Source organism: Nothobranchius furzeri, chromosome 5 (assembly GCF_043380555.1).
Source record: "Nothobranchius furzeri strain GRZ-AD chromosome 5, NfurGRZ-RIMD1, whole genome shotgun sequence".
NCBI classification, from domain to species: Eukaryota; Metazoa; Chordata; class Actinopteri; order Cyprinodontiformes; family Nothobranchiidae; genus Nothobranchius; species Nothobranchius furzeri.
Window position 1 is genome coordinate 54791907 of NC_091745.1, and position 21683 is coordinate 54813589.

The 21683-nt window shown below is 42.4% G+C and overlaps 2 protein-coding genes across 2 annotated transcripts in view; one reads left to right on the plus strand and one right to left on the minus strand.

The window, feature by feature from the left end:
* Window positions 1-373: 373 nt before the first annotated feature.
* Window positions 374-15290, minus strand: sall3a (spalt-like transcription factor 3a). Its single transcript, XM_015949421.3, has 4 exons — window positions 14017-15290; window positions 3844-7005; window positions 3288-3619; window positions 374-2064 (listed from the first exon to the last, which is right to left on the minus strand). Exons 1-4 carry the CDS (start codon window positions 14096-14098, stop codon window positions 1630-1632), a joined length of 4011 nt encoding a protein of 1336 aa, XP_015804907.2. The 5' UTR covers window positions 14099-15290; the 3' UTR covers window positions 374-1629.
* Window positions 14097-21683, plus strand: part of LOC139070189 (uncharacterized) — a 114720-nt gene continuing 107133 nt past the window's right edge. Inside the window, exons 1-5 of the mRNA XM_070551924.1 lie at window positions 14097-14218; window positions 14714-14811; window positions 15012-15094; window positions 16849-16976; window positions 17066-17130. Of these exons, the coding sequence (XP_070408025.1) occupies window positions 14097-14218; window positions 14714-14811; window positions 15012-15094; window positions 16849-16976; window positions 17066-17130 (496 nt within the window). The remainder of the gene's footprint in view (window positions 14219-14713; window positions 14812-15011; window positions 15095-16848; window positions 16977-17065; window positions 17131-21683) is intronic.

A 21683-nucleotide genomic window follows, 5' to 3' on the forward strand; every position in this document is an offset into this window, starting at 1 on the left:
AGACGTAAATGACAATAGTCATTTAACCAAGATTAGTGTGGACACACCCCTTGGATCGGATTACATCACTTTGCTTGTTCATGACAAAGAAATGAGATTCTCTTATTTCTCTCAGAATATGTTTTATTCTTTTGAATTTGGTTAAAGTAATGACAGTGGAAGGTTGTGTCTGAGTAATGGTGTGTGTGTGTGTGTTTATATATGTAATTATATATATATATATATATATATATATATATATATATATATATATATATATATATATATATATATATATATATATATATAATTTTTTTTTCATATTCCCATTTATACTTTATCCCAGTGAAACAGAGAAAATGACATGTGAATAGAGGAGACCGCTCAAACACACTTGTTTTCTCCCTTTATTTGAGAAGGTTTTTGATTGAGTGATGAGTTTCCACTCGGACGAGCCGCACAGATGCAACAGCAGAGACCCGTCTCTGTCAGCGAGAGGAGGAGTGGTACGCTGAAAACAATGGAAACAGCACGTGATAGATAGATCAGTCAAAAGGGTTAACGGGAACTCACAGACAAAACGTCTTGTTTTTAAAAAGTGCATTCACAAACATGACAAATACTCTCAACTCATGATATCTATCTTATGTGATACAAAATATGCATACCTGTTTTAGATTTGTCTGTATTTCTATACATAGATATTTCTTCAAAAGATTCACCTTTGTCTCTTTTTTTCTTCTTTTTACAAAGGTTAAAAGCTGGGTGTGGTCATAGCAGCTTTGGATATCTTTTGCCTCTTTATCATGTGACAAACTGTACATGATGTCAACAAATATCCAAATAAAACCTACAATTTTTCTCCGTTGATCAAATAAAATGACATTTCGTCTTTATTGACTGGGATTTTCATGAGGGAAGCCTGCAGTTTATAGATAAAAAAAGGAACCAATCAAATGCTTGGGCTGTTAAATATATTTTTGTATACCCGCTTTTTTCATCAATATCATAAATACTAAAGACACGGGACAACATTAGTAGACAATGCTGAGAGACTAAATGTAAAGATTAAAACAGTTTAAACATTGTTTTTTCAAGTTTTCTCGTTCATGAGGAAAAAAATGATCAGGCGAGCACAAAACACTACATTCCATTCTTTTCTTCAGCCCGTCAGTGGCCCTTTATATTTAAAAGATCAACCACAAACAGGGTTGCTGGACAAAAGTCAGACTGTCTATAAACAAAACTGTTAGCCCCGTCCAGATAAGACACTTGTCCGTTATCACATAGGCAGGATCCTGGTTTTCAAAGGAATTCATAAAAGCAGTCAAACGTACTGATAAAAAGAAATAAGTACCATGCATTATCTTGCAAGACGACATATTCTCAAACAAGAGTTTTCTTTGCGTCGACGAAATATCAAGTGAGAAGGGAAAGGTGAAAAGGCAAAGGCCTCTAATCAATACTAAATACTATATTTCCAAAACCAACAGAAAAAAGGAAAAAAGAAAAAGTAAATTTAATCTGTACACAGTTTAGTATGCATGAGTTTAGACTGGGTCAGCAGTTTCTTTCCATAATAATTCTCTCATCATACTTTAGTTTTTGTCAAACCTTGGAATATTTCACAAAAGTTTTTCTTTCGTTTTTCTAATTGATGCCAATCTCTTTGTTCTCCTCCATATATCTGGAAAACGGACGATTGGCAGCAACCTCGAGTCCAGCTTTTTCCATCCCCGTCATAGGAGGGCTACTGCCGGCATGAACGCTGCGGTCCATCCCTCCAGGAAGAGACCCCAGTGATGTGATTCCTGCGCCACCGAGGCTGACAGGCAGCGGGGAGATGCCTCCATTCTGAATCACAGAAATCTCATTGTTCTTCATGGCCAGGCCGTTGGTGATAGCAGCAGCATACTGGTTCCAGAAGCCCGGGTCGACATTCATGGCCCGAGCTGCCAGGTCTTTTTGAAACATTTCACTGAACTTCATGGCATCCCCGCCCAAAAGTGCCATCGGGTTCTCCACCGACAAGCGCCGACCCCTACGGGCTGGAGCGTTGTTCCACACGTGGGTTCCCATATGAACCTTAAAAGAGCAACAAAATAAACAAAGTCCCATTAGTCATCATCACACACTGGTGAAATGCATCACCGCATTTGACCCATCCCTTTGGGGGAGTGGTGAGCTGCAGCTGTGGCTACGCTGGGGGAACTATTTGGTGGTTTAACCCCCCAAAGCTTAGTGTCAAGCAGGGAGGCATTAGGTCCCGTTTTTAAAGTCTTTGGTATGACCCGACTGGTTTTGGACCCCGATCTTGGGCTGCATGGTGGCGCAGTGGTTAGCACTGTTGCCTCGCAGCACGAAGGTTGCAGGTTCGAAACCCGGCTGCGGCCTTTCTGCGTGTTCTCCCCATGCATGCATGGGTTTCCTCCGGGTACTCCGGTTTCCCCCACAAATCACTACATGCCCTATAGGCTATAAATTGTAAGTCGCTTTGGATAAACGCGTCTGCTAAATGAATAAACATAAACATCTTCCTTTCCCAGGGTGGACACTCTACCACTAGACCACCGAAAAGGTATACTATAAAATTCTGAGTTATATTCAAACATCTAAACAAACACTGTTAGTCATAAATTCAAAATGTGCAGCCATCACAGTTTTATATTAGCTTCTACCAAATCATTTAAAGTGACCGTGTGTATTTTCCCTGGCGATAGGGGGCAGTACATACCAAATCATTGCAAACAAGCGGTATTTTTGTTTTTGAGTAAGACCTAACCAATGGATGGCCATTAGGGTAAAGAATCCCTGGGAGCACAATTTTCAAACAGGTACTTTGTCATTGTTTGACCTCCAGCAAAATAACAAGCACGTCAGACTCCCTTTCATTGCAGGCAATATGCGAAGAGGTAAATGCGTAAAACAACAATGTTTATGAATAGCAAAAGTTCCGTAATGGCGTGTCACAAATCAGTAAATGGGTTTTGTCCTCATTGGCTCACGTAGAAGGAAACACTGTGTCTAATGTGGCGTCGCCCAGAGACTTTGATCCGCTCCCAGGTATTTTAGACCTAATATTTATGGTTAAATGTTACAAAGCCGCCAATATATTTCAACCGCATTCAATTTATTTTCAACAACACTTTGATCCAAAGACTAAAAGTAAAAACTACACATTGTCATTTTAATGAATGAAATAAAGACTATAAATGTGAAGTGACACATAATATTCTTCAACAATACATATCCATAAATAAAGTGTTAAATAAAATGACCCCATGTCAGTCACCTGTATGTGACCTCACCTTCAGATTGCCCTTTGTGGTGAACGCCCTTCCACAAATAGAGCAGGCGAAGGGTTTCTCTCCCGTGTGTGTGCGCTCATGGATTTGCAGAGCACTGGCTGAGGAGAAATTCTTCCCACACGAGTGGCAGTTGTGTTGCTTAGGGGTGCGACGTGGAGGTGGGGGGGCCAACATAGGATTAATGCTGGGGCTCACTGTGGTCAGTGGTGCTGCAGCTGGAACCTGGATGCCCATGGGCATGTGACAGCTGTCGCTCAAAGACTTGCCATGTCCATTCATTTCCATTTTGATCATGTTTGATGCAGTGCTGGCTAAATTAGGAGTACCAAGCCCTGGGAAACGAGAGATTCAGTTAAAATCTGCAAAACTGTCTTTTAAACCAACATAGGGTCATTTTTAACTATCATTTTAAATATTTTTGTTTTAGAGCAGCATTTTGAATTACTCTGACCAGTCTTTTCTGTGTAGAACATTGACCCAATCAGATAAGGTCTGTACTAATACTGCTACTTTTTATGATAAGAAACGTTTTTCCCAGTTCCAGTCTGATACTCACCACGATCTCTGTTTAGAAACAGCATGTTGAAGTGGCTCTCCTCTTTGATGAAGTGCCTGCCAGGCTGAGTGGCAGTCAGGTCAAGAGCCCCAGTCCCTTCACTTGCAGAAAGTGGAGATGGGGTTTCTGATTTTTCTGACTTCACTGTTGTCAAGCCAGCTGAATTGTTCTCCTGGCCCTCTTCTGCTGTCATGGCACTGCAGTTGTTATTATTACTGATTGTAACTGGGGACTTGGATGTCTGGCTCTCAGAATGGCTATGAGCTGGGGACAAATGCTGCATTGAGTCAGAGGACTCAGACAAAGCGGGGCTCCCTAAGCTCTGACTCTCAACATCCCCCACTGCAGTCAAGGAATCTGTGGTAAAACAGTCCGTCTCCCCTACAAAGCTACTGCCGTTATGTGCAGGCTTCTGACCAAAAGCGCGGGCTATGTTAGCGGTAGAGTCAATCATCTTCATCTGGTTTTCCATCGCAGCAATGCTGGAGATGATGGAAGTTGGAGGTGAGCCTCCAGGGGAGTATGGTTTAGACAGGTCCACCTCCCCATCTTTTAAGTCAACTTCATCATCCATCGCCTGCTCCATTTCATCCAGGAGGTCATCATCATAGTTGCTCATTGCATCTAAGCTCTTCTCATCAAAGGAGATGTCAGTTTCCATGTCTTGCAGACTTTCAGGGACAGGGGTGTTAGGGATCTGCCCTCCCATGTGCATGCGGATGTGCTGTTGCAGCACAACAGCATTGGTGAACTTCTTCTGACAAATAGGGCAGGAGTGCTGGACTCGGAGTGGAGGTTTGGACCTGTGAACACCAAAGTGTGTTTTTAGGTTTCCCTTGGTGGTGAATGCTCGTCCACATATCTTACATTTAAATGGCCTCTCGCCAGTATGGATACGGTAGTGCATCTTCAGAGCACTCTGGCAGCTCAGAACACGATGACAGATGACACACTGGTTGGGGTCAGTCATCTTCTTGTCAATGTTCTCAACAAGCTGCTGCAACTTCGATGTCTCTGAGGTTTGCATTGAATCCAGGAGGCCTCCAAAGGGAAACTTGGCCTTAAACTGGTCAGATAGCATTGGAAGCACAGGATGGGAAACAGAACTAGAAACGGAATTAGGGCTATTGAGTGGCTCAGTGACTGGACCACTGCCTGATGGTGTTGTGGAGGTGACCGTAGAGGAAAGAAGCACTTGAGTTACTGTAGTTGTTGTGGTTGTGTTCTCTCCTGGCCTAGTAGAGAAAGTTGGGGAGAAGAGAATGCCTTCAGGTTTCAAGAGGGGAGGTGCATCACTTCCAAAGCTGGGTTTTGGGGAAGGTGAAGTAGTGGTCATGCCAGAGTCAGAGGCAATATTGGGGGACAAAGATGCACACTCACTTGTGGGTGGAGAAGGCCTCTGAGGGGACCTGTTAAGAGGAGTTAGACTTGGGGACTCAGAAAAACCTCCAATCATGCTCGGGAGCGTTGGAGGTAGCTGGAGTCCAACTGAGGTGGGGACAGTGGGGAGGACAGGTTTACTGTCCAGCCATGTGGTAACAGGTTTTTCTGGAGGCAATGACATGCCGTATGGAATGCCTGAGCTTGTGGGCACATTGTCCAGGTACTCTGGCACAGGGTAAGGGTTCATTTGAATGTGTGGGTATTTCTCTTTGTGCCTTTGGAAGTGGACTTTCAGATTCCCCTTGGTAGAGAAACGGTTGCCACATATGTTGCATTTGTAGGGCCTCTCTCCAGTGTGGGAACGCAGGTGGATCTGCAGAGCGCTGTCACTGCCAAACACCTTGGCACAGAATCGACACTTATGCTTAAAGAAGGGGTCTTCAGAGCTGGGCTTAGTGTCAAACACTGACACGTTGGGGGGTTTTCCCTTGCGGTGCTTCATTAGAGCGGAAAGGGGGTCAAGCGCGTTAGCCGTGGCTGCTATGCTGGCCAGTGGGTTGGGGAAGATGACGCTGCTTGAGGAGCTGTGAGGTATCAGTGGTAGACTGGAGGCCGAGCTAAGAATGCTATTGTGATTTAGCATGGGAGGGGTGGTAGAGTTCCTGGGAAGAGCTGAGCTGCTACTGATGCCGCCACCTCCAGTTATGCTACTACAAGTGCTACTGACGTTAGACGAGACAGTAGATGAGCAGGACGGATGTAGAGATGATAATCCAGCACCACTTGAGGTGGGAAAGACAGAATTACTTGTAGACGTGTTTGGGACTGAGGAATTAGACTGCTGAGTGCCACCCTGTGATGTTTGAGAAAGAGGCCCTTCTATTGCTGAGGTCAGAGGGGAAGGGCCTTGACCATTTAGAGTAGCTGGCAACCTGACAGTCAGCTGATGGACAGGGGGTGTGATAAAGTCATGCAGATGAAGCTGACTTGCAACAGGAGGGACACAGGAAGATGCAGGCCCCTGGTTTCCAGCAGCAGCAGCAGCGTTACGATGGTGGCTGAGAGCAGATTGTGGAGCAGGCTGCCTGTTCATGAGAGCCACCTGACTTCGAATTTGTTCTATTAGCTGGAGCTGATGAATCTGCTGCTGCTGGAGGGCCATAAGCTGGTCCAGGATCATGGGAATAGCCATGGTGGAAACCCCACTGCCTGCTGCTGCCCTTACACTCTGTGAAAACTGGGCAACTGCAACCCGGGTGCCATGCAGGGTTTCCAAGGTAACATTGGTGCTCGGCATGGTGTAGCTTGTAACAGCAGACGGGACTACATCGTTGAGCTGAGGTAGGGAGCCATCTGGCTCAGGGGATGCTAGGTCTCTTTCTTCAGGTTCTATATTTTTTTCAGGGGAGAGCTCCAGCTCCATCTGTTCGTCCTCCTTTTCCAGGACATTGACCCCATTTAAGGGATCTGTCTCTGGGATGTCATCCCCCTCACCAGCAGGACTCTGGTTGCCCTCCCTGGCATCCTCACTGTCATCTTGCTCACTGGGGCAGCTAAGGGCAGGCGAGGGCTCTGAGGGGTACTCCTGGGAGGGGTTAGGCGTGTCCTCATTGTCATTCACTATGAGCACCAAGGGGTTCTTGGTACAGCTCTTTAAATGTTCACAGAAGTCCGACCACTTGAAGAACTCGGCGCAACACTTTTCACATACGTGAGTCTCTTCGCTGCCACTGCGGCTCTCGTTCCCGCTGTCAGCATCATCCAGCACATCACCTCGGGCTGCAGGGTGGGGAGAGGGTTGGAGGTGGGGGGTGAACGACAGGAAAGAGGGGAGGAAGATGAAAGAAGAATAAATGAATAATTAATCAATAAAGAATCCACACATATTTTGCAGTGGAGCACAGCAAATATTTAACCTCTGATTCTTTTCTCTTTTAACGTAACAAAAATCAATAATCTTTATTTATTTATTTTTTCACTCTGAACAAATTACCCTAGTTCACCAATTCTCAAGAACCAGATTTGTGCGTTCACACCTCTCCATAGAGCCAGCTAATAATTTTCTTTGTGCAATCCATCATATTATGAGGGCCTATCAATTGTGGATACTGCCGCTTAATGAAATTCCATAGAACCTATTGATTTCCAATATTTCATACAATTCACAGCTGCCTCATCTGTTGGGTACAAATAGGGACTTTGATGGCCCCATTAGGATTCCCCTCTGCTATCAAGCTCAGTCATTTCCACCTGAATTTTTAATGACTGGGCCTTTTTATTTTGCCTCGCAAAGGTTATGTTTGAAGCGCTGAAGAGTTAAAACTTTTGTTGAAAATTTAAATCCTCTCAAACAAAAATGTTCTCCATCCCAAGTATAATTATTTTCCGTTTTTACTCTGAAAAAACTGTGAGTTGTGTTTAACCCATCCTCTTTTCACCATAAGAGTCTAGAAATGACATTGTTGTGCCATGGCAGCAGCGTCTCTGATTAGTTACACATGTTTAATCACAGTTGCAGCAAGCCACTTCCTCCCACACGCAGCCCTCAAGAGTCAAACAGACCGGCGCAGACTCTGAGCCCCAATTCACACCTGATCAAAACCAAGTCCAACAGCCTCCCTTGTTCGTTTGTTTTCTCTTTTTAAGTATAGTTGTGGAATATGTGTGTGTGCTTCCTCAAATATATTCCCTTTAATTTTAGTTAACATTTTTAAAGCATTCTATTGAACCACTACCCTGTGAATTTTGTTTGCTTTTCATTTATACAGATTTTCTATCTTTTTTCAAATAACTTAACGACAGCAGAAGTAAACCGGAGTGAGCTACAGGAAGGCAGACATAGGGGAGATGTGCCAATTACAGTGACTCATTAGTAAAGAACCCCCCCGCCACACACACACACACACACACACACACACACACACACGCACACACCCATGTGTAGTCTGTGGCCAAAGGGGGGACAAGCACCATGATGGTCGGCTGGTGTGCTTGAATTAATTAATTAGAAACGGAATGATTCCTGACAGACTCTCTGTTCTCGTCTAGAATCAGCATCACAGATCTGATTCTAAATCCTAGGATTTTTTATTTAGCCTTTCATCCATGATATGTTTCATAATAAATCTTCCCTTTTGCAACAATGAACATGAGCTAATTTATTTATCAAACTTGCTGCCAAACATTAACAGCAATCTTTCATTTAAAGAAGAAAACAAGTGATGAATGAGCTGGGGATTGGAAATGTAAGTGACACGTGACAGCGGGCTACAAAGCTCCTTAACCCGGCGGCGGACAGCAGAGCACATTTCCATAATTGAGGGTTGAAAGGTCAACACAAATGAGTAGGCATTATGTTGAGCTGATTAGTTATTAGATTGGTATTACTGTCAATCTCTTTTATTCATTCATACAATTACAAGTAGGGGTCTTTGTATGAGACTGACCTTGTGTATGCATGCACACACGCACACACGCATGTGCGCATGCACACACAAATACACACACACACATGTGTGCAAACACGCATGCACGCACAAATACACACACACACGCATGTGCGCACGCACACACAAATACACACACACACACACACACACACACACACACACACACATGTGCGCACACACACATGCATGCATGCACAAACACACACGCACACAGGCACATTTTGCTTAGACAATGTTACCGCAGAAGAAAAAAACAACTGCATCTTGTGTAATTAGAAAACTCCTTTAATCTAAATTTACAGTAAATAGCTGTAAAATATATTTTTAAAAGGAATTTTCTAAATCCATGCATTAAGGACTGTTTTCTTTTACAGAAAATTACTAAAAACATATTTCTACTGTTTTCTTTTCTTCAAAATTTGACATATCTGCTTCCTTTCGCTCAAAATAAAATCATATTTTTTCTAAATCAAAACCTTTAATTGGTTGATAAAAAAGGAGCCTAGTTAAACCTTGTGTAGGCTGTCATTTAGGAAGATTAAGAGAAAATAAACAATTAAGATGAAGAAATATGCTGCTGACTGTGTCGGTTTGAATGCTGCAACAATTAGTCAGAGGTAATTACAACGACCCAAGATGGAGCTACAAACCACCTGATCGTTTCCAAACCTGCAGTGGAATTAAATTTTTAATAAAAAAGTCTACACTCATCATTATAAAACAGCTGCATTTGCATTAAGCATCAACGTGCAGCAGTGCCGCGCCGCGCCTCTGTCAAAGAAACATTTTACGCTTGTCATGTGTTTGGAAAAAGTGTGTGTTCCTATGTATGTGTAGGGGATATTGATTTTTTTCAGCCTATAGAATGAGAAAAGGAATAAAAATCCAATCGGTTTTTCATTTCTTTAAAAGTCTTTATTTATCCGGATGTAAATATTTAGATGAGAGCACCCAGCAGCAGGATTGGACACACTCAATCCGTGCTTTGGTTATTCTGCTGAAACATCTCAAACCACTAACCCGCTAGCAGACGAGGTGCTTGTGCCGTTCATTTTCATCTAAAGAACAACAGAATAAAATATGTTTAACCTCCCAGGATTAACAATAATCACAATCAGACCAAGTCATTTAAGCGGGGCTACTTTGAAGACTCCCAGGGAATATTCTACAAAATCAATCTGTAATCCTTTCATTTCTGCAACTCATCACACCCTTTTTAAATCATTTCCTTTCAAACAATCATAGAACTTGCATCCCTGCACCTCCAGCTGAGAGCACACACACACACACACACACACACACACACACACACACACACACACACAAGGCCTCCTCCTGCAACTGACAACAATTTTCATGTGATTCTTCCACCATTCTAACATTCAAATAAATCATTTAGCTTGTTTTTTAATCAAAGTAAAAGTGAATGTGAGATTTAGTCTGTTTTGTGGGTGTGGAACACCTCACCACTGAATTATAATTATTAATCAGTAAATTGTTGAAATGTATAAAGTGCATATATTGAAATTTATAATCAGTTTTTATGAAAAATATTTGCATTGACTTTGTTAACATTATTTGCTGTAATTAAAAAATACCCGATTGAAACTTAATAAAATAATTGTGTTTCCTAAATGTAAAACAATTCCTGGACACTAGTGTGTGCGAGCCGTTCCTCGAACGATCCTGAGCATCCTCAGACCAGCACAGGCCTGAACGCGTTAAGCTGGAGTGTGTGTGTGTGTGTGTCACTGGGTTGGTCAGCCCTGCTGCAGAGTGGTACAGTCATATCTGCACACACACACACACACACACACACACACACACACACACACACACACACACACACACACACACACACACACACACACACAGAGGCCTTTGTCATCGCCTGCAGATGCGGAGCAGCCAAAACATTAACGATTTGTTTGTGCAAGCGTTTGCAATACAGTATTCAGTGACGGCACTCTGTCCAGATGACTCCATCCCTCGTCAAGACGGCATTCTGAGGCTGGACTCGTGAGAGAATGAGCCTCCGATGAGGATGTGGCTTTAAGGTCCGACAGGCGGCCATCCTCTATGTGCAAATGAGACGTTTAATAAATCAGCTTCTTTGAAAAATTGAAGGACGTTTACATTAAACTGTTTCTCTGTTTATTTTAACTACAATACCGCGTCTAAATTAATCTAAAAGTCCCATTAATGACCAAACGAGCATCTCCAGCGGGTAACTTGGTAGCTTTCAGCTAAACCCTCCAAACACTCTGCTGCCTAGTGTTAAATTGTCCTTCCGTCTCATGCCGCGTTCTTCCTCTCCTTCAGGATCGTGCTTGCTAGCGTGTGTTTTCAGTGCTGAGTAGTAATTAAGATGCAGCCATATTTGAGTGGCTTCTTCAAGACATCCTTGGCACAACTACGTGGGTGGTCCTCGGGCCCGCACACAGTGGTGAGAAGGGATTAAAACAAAAGGCAAACAAAGCCCCACCGCAGGGAAGTGGGACACAACTATGTTGTCACTGTCAGCCGGGATTTCAGCACTTTGCCATATTTAATTTCTACTTATCAACAAACTACTTCCCTGACTGGATTATAAAGGGACATTTTAGGTTCCCACTTCCTCCTTTTAGATTTTAGAATAAAATGAATTTAAAAAATGTCCTCCGGGAAATTATAACATCCGACTGTTTACTGTGCTTCTGAACGAGATTTCTGTTTCCTGAAAACTTCACACTCTTCCCCCGACACACACACACTTCCCCAACCCCTCACATGTTGCCCCTCAGTGATGGGAGCAGAGGTGTGGTGAAAAGCTCATCGCTGTTCACACTTTCTAGGACACAAGTGAGCTGCACTGCCAAGGTCAGCGGCACACATGTTCTAATTGTACAAAGAGCCTGACATCTCCAGGCAGGATCTGGCTGGCTGGGACGACACAAAGGTTAAGTCAGCAAGCTTTGTAAAAGCACTCCTAAGCTGACTCCCCCTTCCTCCTCCTCCTCTCACCATGCTAACACATAAACACCACCCCCCTCCCTATGCCCCCCGAGGGGCAAGTGTCCGGAAGGCCTCAGGGGGATTGGATACGGGCTTGTTGGCACCTGAGTTTTTCACGTTTTTGTTCGCGACATCGACATGACATCTCTGAGGTGCCATAGAAAAAAATGTCAGGTCAATTTGGACGAGAAATAATTATAATCTTTGTCATTTTCATAGAAAACCCACACCACCCAAATCAGGAAGTGATTTACACTCGGAACTTTTGGATTTCTTCTAATATTTATGCAACAAAACTGTCAAGTCCAGAAACCAGCGGTGTTCTTCAATAGGAGGGGAGAACCAGATCATGCTGCCCTGACGCACGGACGGTCTGACATTAGGAGCTTGTCCTGTAAAGTAGCTTTGGATGGTGTTATTAGGTTGATTTAAGTGTGTATGGGCTCAGTGTGCTGTGCCAGAAAGCTCGGGATTGTTCCACTGCTGTGTCTGCCTCCGAATACAAGTGAGCCACTATCCAACAAGGACATTCCAGGCAGCTTCCACTCCAGCGCACAATGGTATTGTCAGGCTACAGTATAGATTACCCATAAACCTGTGTGTGTGTGTGTGTGTGTGTCATTTTAAAGAAAGGTGCCAACACTTTAGAGTTTTTAAATCCAAAAACCTGGAATTGTGGCTACTTTCTCATTTAATTGAGTCTGAATTTTCCATTGAATTCCAAATTAAAGGGAATCATCTCATTCAACAGGAAGACAGAGTATTATTTTCCATTCCGCGGTCCAACAGGAGAGGAACCTGATGGATGTTGTGCTTGTGTATCTGAGCAAAAATCAGAGAGGGGTTATCTCCGCACCCCAAACAGTCATGGTGTTTGTGTTTGTGAGTGTGAACAGCCCGTAAATTACAAAAACCCAGAGAGTAAACGGACAAAAGAGCCAGGAGTCATTAATGTGACCCCCCTGCACCCTCGCACGCACGCACGCACGCACGCACGCACACACACACACACACACACACACACACACACACACACACACACACACACACATGCAGAGACACCTCCCTACAGACCAACATTTCAACATGCAAAGACAGTCACTCCCCTGAGGTTACATCATGCATTTATTTTCTAAAGAAACACCAAAAAGTCTCTCTCTCTCTCTCTCTCTCTCTCTCTCTCTCTCTCTCTCTCTCTCTCTCTCTCTCTCTCTCTCTCTCTCTCTCTCTCTGAGTGTGTGTGTGTGTGTGTGTGTGTGTGTAAATAAATGAAAATGGGTCTTGGGTAAAAAACCTAAGTTTTGTGACAATTTAAGTTTTTTTAATTATAACTAGAGTAAAAAGCATTGTAGTTACATCTGAAAACAATAATAAAATAAAACACACTTCACTTGAATGAATCTGAAACATTTATGAAGCTGACACGCTGTGTTATAATTAAACCTCCTTGACTTTAACTCTATAATAATGTTTTTGTTGTGCAGAAGCGCGAGCGCAGGATGGAGGATAAATAATCCCTTTCTCCATATGGCGAGGACAGGCTCTGTCAGCCGATCTTGTCCACATTGTGAGCGAAAGGGAACAAATCAAGTGTGCTAAATTTATGTGAGGGGGGTAAACAAAAAACATTTCCATGACAAAACCAGGCTTCGACCTGCAACAGACTCCGCATTTTGTCCCTCCTAGAGCCAGGAGAGCGCCGAGAGGGACAAAAGATAAACACGTCTTAGGATTAAAACAGTTAAAAAATAACGGGTTTATTTTTTAAACACAAAAAAATTAGATTACAATCTCCATTTTATCTTTTAATTTACCAAATTCACTGCATTTTTCCCAAGTTGGTGTGTTTGCACCTCTGTCCACGTGCACAAGCAGAACAGATTTACGAAGCCAAATTAGATGTTTATAGAAAAAGAAAATATTAAATGCCTTCTAGTTTAAAGAAGGCCTCTAAAAATATAAAGGCCTCCAGCTCATAATGTAAAAGCTGCAGGTGTGAACCGCTTTCAGCTATTCCTAATATTTGCATTTGTTCAATTAATCCTAAAGGTCATCTGTCAGCCAACAGCCGACTGTGACGCAACACGAAGACACGCAGATTTTAGAGGGAATTAAATTCGGCAACCTTAAACATCTTCCTGCCTTAAATCAGAAACGTTAACTCAATAAACGTGTCATGACAGATTTATAGTAAATTATTATTATTTATTGCAATACAAATGATGAATAAAATCAATATAAATGGATTTAAACTCATAGAAAGCGAGTAAAGTGAACGTTTGAAGTCGGCGCAGAGAGAGGAGGAAGTTGCGTGTTTGTGGTGCGCTCAGCTGATGGGTCCACTCACCGTGCTCGGAGATCACCCCGGCTAGAGCGGGATCCTCGTCCGACTTGAGGTGCTGCGGCTTGGCTTGCTTTCGTCGGGACATGCTGCTGCTGATGCGGGCGGTGCTGCTGGGTTTACGCTCCGGGATGCGCCTGCGTTTTGCAGCTGCATCAGCGAAGAGCGGACGGATCAAAAAAGTTCGCAAACAGTCTGGGATCGTGGCGTGGGCTCAAATCTGAAATTAGCCAGTGCTGCTGTCGCTCTTCCTGCTGCTGCTTCTGCTGTTGCTGTGAGTCGGATTGCGCATGTCGGGATAATAATTATGATAGTGAATAATGCCTCGCGATTAATGGCACCGTGTGAAGGTGGGGAGGATTGGCTGGCGTCCAGCGGACGCGCATTGGATATGGTAATGAGGGACGGACTAAGCAATTAGCCGCTTCTCTCTCAGACTTTATCCGTCTCTCTTCTTTTTGTCGTTCTTTTTTTCCGTCCCCCCTCAACAACACAACAAACCAGATCCCCCGTTTTAGCCAGTTCACAGGGAGGTCTCCTCTCCTGTCTGCTTCACAAAGCGCGCTGGCTCTCCAGCGCTCCTCTTCCAGCGTTTCTGACGCGCATCACTCAACTTTTATGATGCCACAACTTCTCCTCGCAGTCTCCAAACCTTGGCTCTCTTCTCGCACTTTCTCTCTCCCTCTCCCTCTTTCATAAAAAGAAGAGTGCACACTCCTCCTCCACCTCCTCCTCCGAAGCAAGCGACGTTTTTAGCCTCTGAGATGCTTCAGGGCTTTAAAGTTTGTTTTCATGTCGGACGTGAGCGCTAAAGTGGATGTTCGCTGTAACGCACCAACAGCTGGGGAACTTCAGCTCTCCAAACTTTGACGCGCGTCTTCTTCTGTTTCAGAGAGCGCGGCGCGAAAAAAAAAGAAAAGTAAAAAAGAAAAAAGCTTCGTTATCTCAGCAGCAGCCACCGGGATGAGAACTCACAGGAGTCGCTTTTGTTGTGGTCGCAGGGAAGTTCCTCTACTCCTCCTCTTCTGTCGCCGCGTTTCAGCTCCCGCGGCTCGCCTCGGTGCGCTCTCCAACAAACTCGCTCGTTTTTCTGACGTTTCTGTTTTTTTTTTTTTGTAACTTTAGAAAGTCTCTTCCTTCTGAGCGGCTCACGTGGAAGTTTGAAATGATCTTTTGGCAGCCCCGTTCGTGGCAGTGTCGATCTCTGTCGTTGTTGGACACGGCTCTGACTGCGCCGTGTGTGTGTGTGTGTGTGTGTGTGTGTGTGTGTGTGTGTGTGTATGTGTGTGTGTGTGTGTGTGTTTGAGAGAGAGAGAGAGAGAGAGAGAGAGAGAGAGAGAGAGAGAGAGAGAGAGAGAGAGAGAGAGAGAGAGAGAGAGAGAGAGAGAGAGTCAACCCCCCATAGCCCATTGCTTTCAGCCACCACTAGGATGTACCACCACGTTACTGTTCAGGCACCCGCTCCGACCTTCCATCATAATAATACCCGGTGTCAAAATAATCTGACCGAATTGTGGAATTCCACTTTTAATTCCCATGAAAGGAGCTTTTTCGCATCCATACGACATTTATGCCCCAAATAGTTTCAGAAATCACTAAATTATTTTGAAAATTACAACAACATGACATTAAACAACAGAATCATTCATCAAAAATGCTCCTCATAAATAAACTTTATTCTTATAGAGTAACAAAGTAAAGTAAAATAGTTTATTAAAGAAACACTTTAACTCTTAAGTTTGCATTTATTCTTTTATTAATTAAAATATTTGCATTGACATCTTTAGAACAGGATATGGATCATGCGTAAACACACTTGTGTGGAACGTTTTCACAATGTAAAATATCCAAATGTTAACATTATGTATGCCACATTCTAAGTTATTCATAATTCTGAACATTTCAGAGAATTTGCGCACAAGAAATTCAGAATAAAATTAATTTCCCTTTTCCCACCCCCTTCCCTCCCCCTCTCCCTCCTCGTCTCATATCTGTCTGACTTGTCTATCCCCCCCCCCCCCCCCCCCCCGCCGCCCACACACACACACCTCAAATGAAAGACAAAATTCAGTCGACAACAAGGCTATGGGCCTAAACTTTCCTTTTTTTCTGCATCATCCCCTTTGAAATCGCGTCCCAAAGCCTGTTGTTATTATCTGGTATTAATAGATGCAGCCTGCAGGAAGACAAAATCAGCTATTGATAATTGCGAGGAGTCCACGGCAGCTACTGTATCGATCGGCGTGTCCCGCGCTCCCCTGGCACCGGGAGATAAGGAGACACACTCTTTAGAGCAATATAATTTCTTTTGACCTATCTGCTTGCTACAGACTTATGATGAATGGCCACAGTGGCTGAAGTCCTTTATCACCAAAGTTACCCCCTTGATATAATATTGATTCTTTATAACTAGCTCACCACACAAAAATCAAACTGTCCACTTGGCCATCATCATCACCAATATCATCACAAAGGCGGGAGGAATGAAGATCCGCGCGCCTTTACAAAGAGAGAGCCCTCACAATCTTCTGTGTGTGTCTAAGCTGTATTTTGTTGGTGATTGGGGGGGGGGGGGGGGGGGGGGATTTAATCCAAGGGGGGTGGTGGTGGGGGTGTGGGTAACTTCAAGAAAATTGGTTTATTCCTCACAGAGACTTAAATTAGTCGAGTGGAGTGAATGTATACAGCTTGATTTGGACAAAACAGGCAAATAAAAACACATTTTTGATTATTATTATTTTCCATTTGACCGGAGTCATGCGTGGACATTAAAAGCCCGTTCCGATGTTCGTCCGACACCAGATGCTCACCAGACCCTCTCTGCGCTCCTAACTTCAGGCTGCTGGGCTCTTTACAGCGGGAGGGGACTGGGGGGTGGGGGTGGAGGAGGATGGGAGAAGAGGAACACGTAATCACCCAAACATCCGTTGTTACCCACTTCGCCCCCTCTGGATCTGTGTGGTAAGGTAAGAAAAAAGGCTACCCAGCTCGGCCCTGTTTGCTTTGAGAAGCGCAGCCTTGTACAGCTCCTCTCCTCTCCTCCCTCTCCCTGCAGCTGCGCCTCACTGCGGATACCGAGCAGAGGGAGGCCGGCTGGCGAGCAAGCTCCCGCTAAACCAGGTAAACTAACTTTCTATTCTCTGTTTGTTTCATTCCAAAGGCGGAAATCCGCGTAGAACCCGAGCTGTGAAACAGCAGCGGGACAGCACGCGACATGAACACACGTGTCCGAGCAGCCCTTGCTATGGCGGCAGAAGTTGCGCAGGTTTAAAAAAATAGAGCCTTTTGCGTCAGCGTCCAATCAGAGGTCTTTGCGGCGCCGCACAGCAGGATACTGTAGCAGCCTATGGCGCATTCCCCGGGCTCCACCCGCACCAATCAGACGCGCTGCCTGGTTAGTTTCCTTCTGTTATTAGATGGACTTAACACGCCGAATCATCATCCTCTGTGCATATGTGTCATAGTCCCGCAGTTTCAGGATCGACTTAATGCTTCTCAGCCAAATATTACCTTTCTGTTTATTCTAAACGGAATTGGTTATGTGGCCTTAGTGTTCCGATTGCCTAGTTATTATAACAGATTATAGGCATTAAAAAAGATTATTATGAACTATCAGTATGGTTATATTTTTTTTCTGCTAACTTTTTTCCACATCCTTGTCTAGATCAGGGGTCTGCAATCTGCGGCTCCAGGGCCAAATCTGGTTCTTGGACCCAAAATAACATAATTGTAATGTAAAGTCTAATTTTTGATATTTTATGTCACAAATGTGTGATTTGAAGCTCTGATATGACAAGAGATAAGACGTTTTCCTGACCATTTTAAATAACGACTGGTCTTTGATAATCAAAACTGTACAAAAGTTCAAACATTTTTTCCAAGAAGAACTTCTGAACGTCACAGTTAAAATTAGAACAATTTCCATCTTTATAAATTAAAATAAATAAATTTCATAGATAATAATTTTCCACAAATACAAAGTGCACACACATATGCTTCCATTGTTGTGTGTTTAAATTCCATAACAGGAGGGTTTAGGTAAAAGCATTTGTGCATATTCATGAGTGTTTGTTTTCATCTTCAGTAATGCAAAAATGCAGTTTATTATAAGCATTTTTATAAGGTAACAAGTTGTTTTTAGGGATTTTGTTTCGGGATATTGTTTCTGAAGTTTCATTTAAGTATTTCAACTAGACAAACTTTACTTAGTGGGCGGAACAAAAATGCTTTCAGACTCCTGATCTTGGCTGCATTGTTTTGGTAATTCCTCATTATTATTTATTTATTTATTTATTTATTTATTTATTTATTTATTTATTTATTTATCTCAAACCATTGAAAAACATCAAATTGCATACGCACCCCTCCATATTCCTGGTGCATAAAAAATGTGGAATACGATTAACATATGCTGTTGAAGAAAACAATACAAAACATACAATAACATAAAACCGTTTGAGAGGGAGCTGGAAGGGGCAAAAGCTTATCTAGTCCAGCCCCAATTCAGTTAATAAATCACATTTGCTCACATTAGCAAATTTGAAAGAAAAAAAACTTTTTCTTTATGCAGGTCATTCTATCTTCACCTTACTACATAAAAATACAGCTGCAAAACAATTGTTCACATGAATCTACAGAAAAAGGAAAACAAAACCAATAAACAACAAAATAAAATATTCCATTTGCTACCAATTACCAGTTTTATCACTTACTATTTATGTATGAGTCAATTATAAGTTGTTTATACAACATTTTAAATGATCTAATGTTTATACATAATTTTAAAGTCAAGTTTGTTCCACAGTTTGATACCACACACAGATGCACACATACTTTTCAAAGTTGTTCGGTGTAATGGAAAAATGAAGTTTTTAACGCATCTCAATTCATAACCTTCCTCATGAGTTTTAAACATCCTTTGCAAATTACCTGGTAGTACACCCATCATGGCCCTATACGGTATTAGGACAGTTTTAATTTGAATTAAGTTAAAAAATTAAGAGTAATCTGGAATTATAGAATAATGGAGTTGTATGATCTCTATATCCAGAATTAGTAATTATCCTTACCACTCTTTTTTGGAGAACACAAATCTTTAATAAATTAGATTTATAAGTATTACCCCATACTTCGACACAATAGGATAAGTATGGTAGAATCATTGTACAATAAAGTATGTGTAGTGCTTTCTGTGATAGAGAATACCTTGTTTATTTATTATCCCAATGCTTCTGGCTAATTTAGAACACACATATTCTATGTATGGCTTCCAACAGAGCTTATGATCAATCAGTATCCCCAAAAACCTAATTTCATACTCTCTTTCAATGGCTATTTCATTATCAGTCAAATAGATCTCTTTACTATTTCTTTTATTTCCACATAACATAAACTTTGTTTTGCTGACATTTAACAACAGTGTGTTTTTATCAAACCGATTCTTAAGCTTAATTCTTTCTGGACCTTTTGTACAAGTTGCTGTATATCTTCCGCTGAACACAAAATATTTGTATCATTAGAAACACAATAAATTTAAATAAATTTGAACCTGTGTAGATATCATTTATATATAAATGAAATATCTTAGAGCCGAGTACCGACCCTCGCGGAACTCCACAGTGAACTTTGATTATTAATTATTAATAGAAAATGACAAAATATTAAAAAGAGTTGGTTCCTTAAACCTAATTGTGACATTTTTACTGTCAAAGCACTCGTAACTGAAAGTGCTGCAAACAGTAACAGGTTGTTTTAAAGTATTTGTTGTGGTGCGAGTTAAGTATTCAGCATGTGCATAATCTCATGCATAACTGTGGACATTAAGCATAAGTAATGTGGTTTTATCTGGGGCTGAAGCAGTTTCACTAACAAACTGACCACATAAACAACCATTTAATCCCATCTGCTTGTTGTCATTTCATGAGCGTCCCATCTGTCTTTGGCCAAGTCAACCTGAGATAGTCTGACAGGCGAGCGTTCCTGAGATGAGTAAAATTTGATGTGACTGGTTCAGTTGGGATTACCTCAAATGAATTGGATCAACCCATTTCTCCTACTACTGTATTTGAATTAGTCGCTGGGGCGTAATTGGACATGGAGTTGGCACTTGAGACGAGATGACAGAATGCTCATTGCTGCCACCACCAATAAACTACAGTATGTGTCCAATTCAGTGTGAGAGGCAGAGTCCTGACCCGCTGAGGAGGCTGCTGCCTCCAAACAAACACGTAAACAATTAAGACGGGGACAATCTGGATCAGGTGTATGGGAATGTGTTGGCCAAATTTACAGCAGTGAAAATATTATGATGCTCTTGAGGATTTCAAAACAAAAGATGCCTCAAACAGTATTAATTTAAGTTGAAGTCAGTCAGAGTTAGATATGAGAGCAGTCTAACCATCCGAGTTTGTGCAGCACCATCACATCTTATATCAAACATTTGATCCAGGTCCCACTCTGAGGAAGGGAAGAGGTTTTATGGTGTGAAGTCTTTGGTCCTCTCTGTCTTTCAAGCTGTTTCTAAGAACAATGAGCAGAAAAGGGCTAAAGCCACACTGATGACACTTAATCTCATTGGAATTCCTTGTCAGCGTTGACCTTGGGAAGATATTAGCTACTTGGCAAGTGATTGTGTGTGTGTGTGTGTGTGTGTGTGTGTGTGTGTGTGTGTGTGTGTGTGTGTGTGTGTGTGTGTGTGTCTGGCTGCTCTACTGAATGTTTATTCCATGTGGAGCTTTATTATTTCAGTGTGAAAATGTTCACCTGGAAGTAATTTTAATATTTAAAGTGTAAAGTTTTTCAAAATGATCTCACATTAGAGAACACGTGCATGCATGTGTGTGTTTATGCGTGAGTGTGTGTGTGTGTGTGTGTGTGTGTGTGTGCGTGCCTCAGTGTCTGTTCAATAGAGGCCGTTGCATTTTTAAACAGCATCAGTTACTTCATACTGTCATTGTTTTGGCACCATTTGCCATGCTCATTCCTGGTAAGTGCACGTCTCCGCTGTCTCACTGTGTCAGCTGGAGCTGTGTGAGCCAAGAAGGGAGATGCTCTGTTGCATCACAGCTTCATGGTGATGAAAGTTAGCGTACAAGAAGGATTTTACCATTTCATGTACGTTGTGGGGATTAGTTTACTATCTGATGGTGTGTGTCTAAATAGTCAGTGTTTTAATGAGTATGGGGTGGGGATGTAAGAAAATATCGATATGGCAATATATTGTGATATTTTTCCTGCGATATTATATCGATATTTAAAAGTTGTATGTCTAATTTTTGGAAGAATTTACATGCAAACGTTTGTGTATTTTCTTGTCTTTTGGTACAATTCAAACGCTGACTGCTAGTTGGCAGCAGTTTGCCATGGGTTTTGTTTCCAGCATTGGATAGCTCGTGTTAAACATATTAAGTATCATTTTGAACTGTTTATTGAAATTTCCAAAAATATATTCAGTCTAGAATATTGCAAATATCGTCCGGCCGAATATATCGCAATATATCGTGATGTGTTGTATCGTCTCCCCCGTATCGTGATACATATTGTATCGCCATAGTTTCACCGATACACATCCCTAGCATGGAGGATTTTTAACACACATCAGACCATGTGAAGCAGTGTCAGTTGGCTCTTCCTTTAGTAAAATAAACAACCGAACTGTATGATGTCAGTTACAA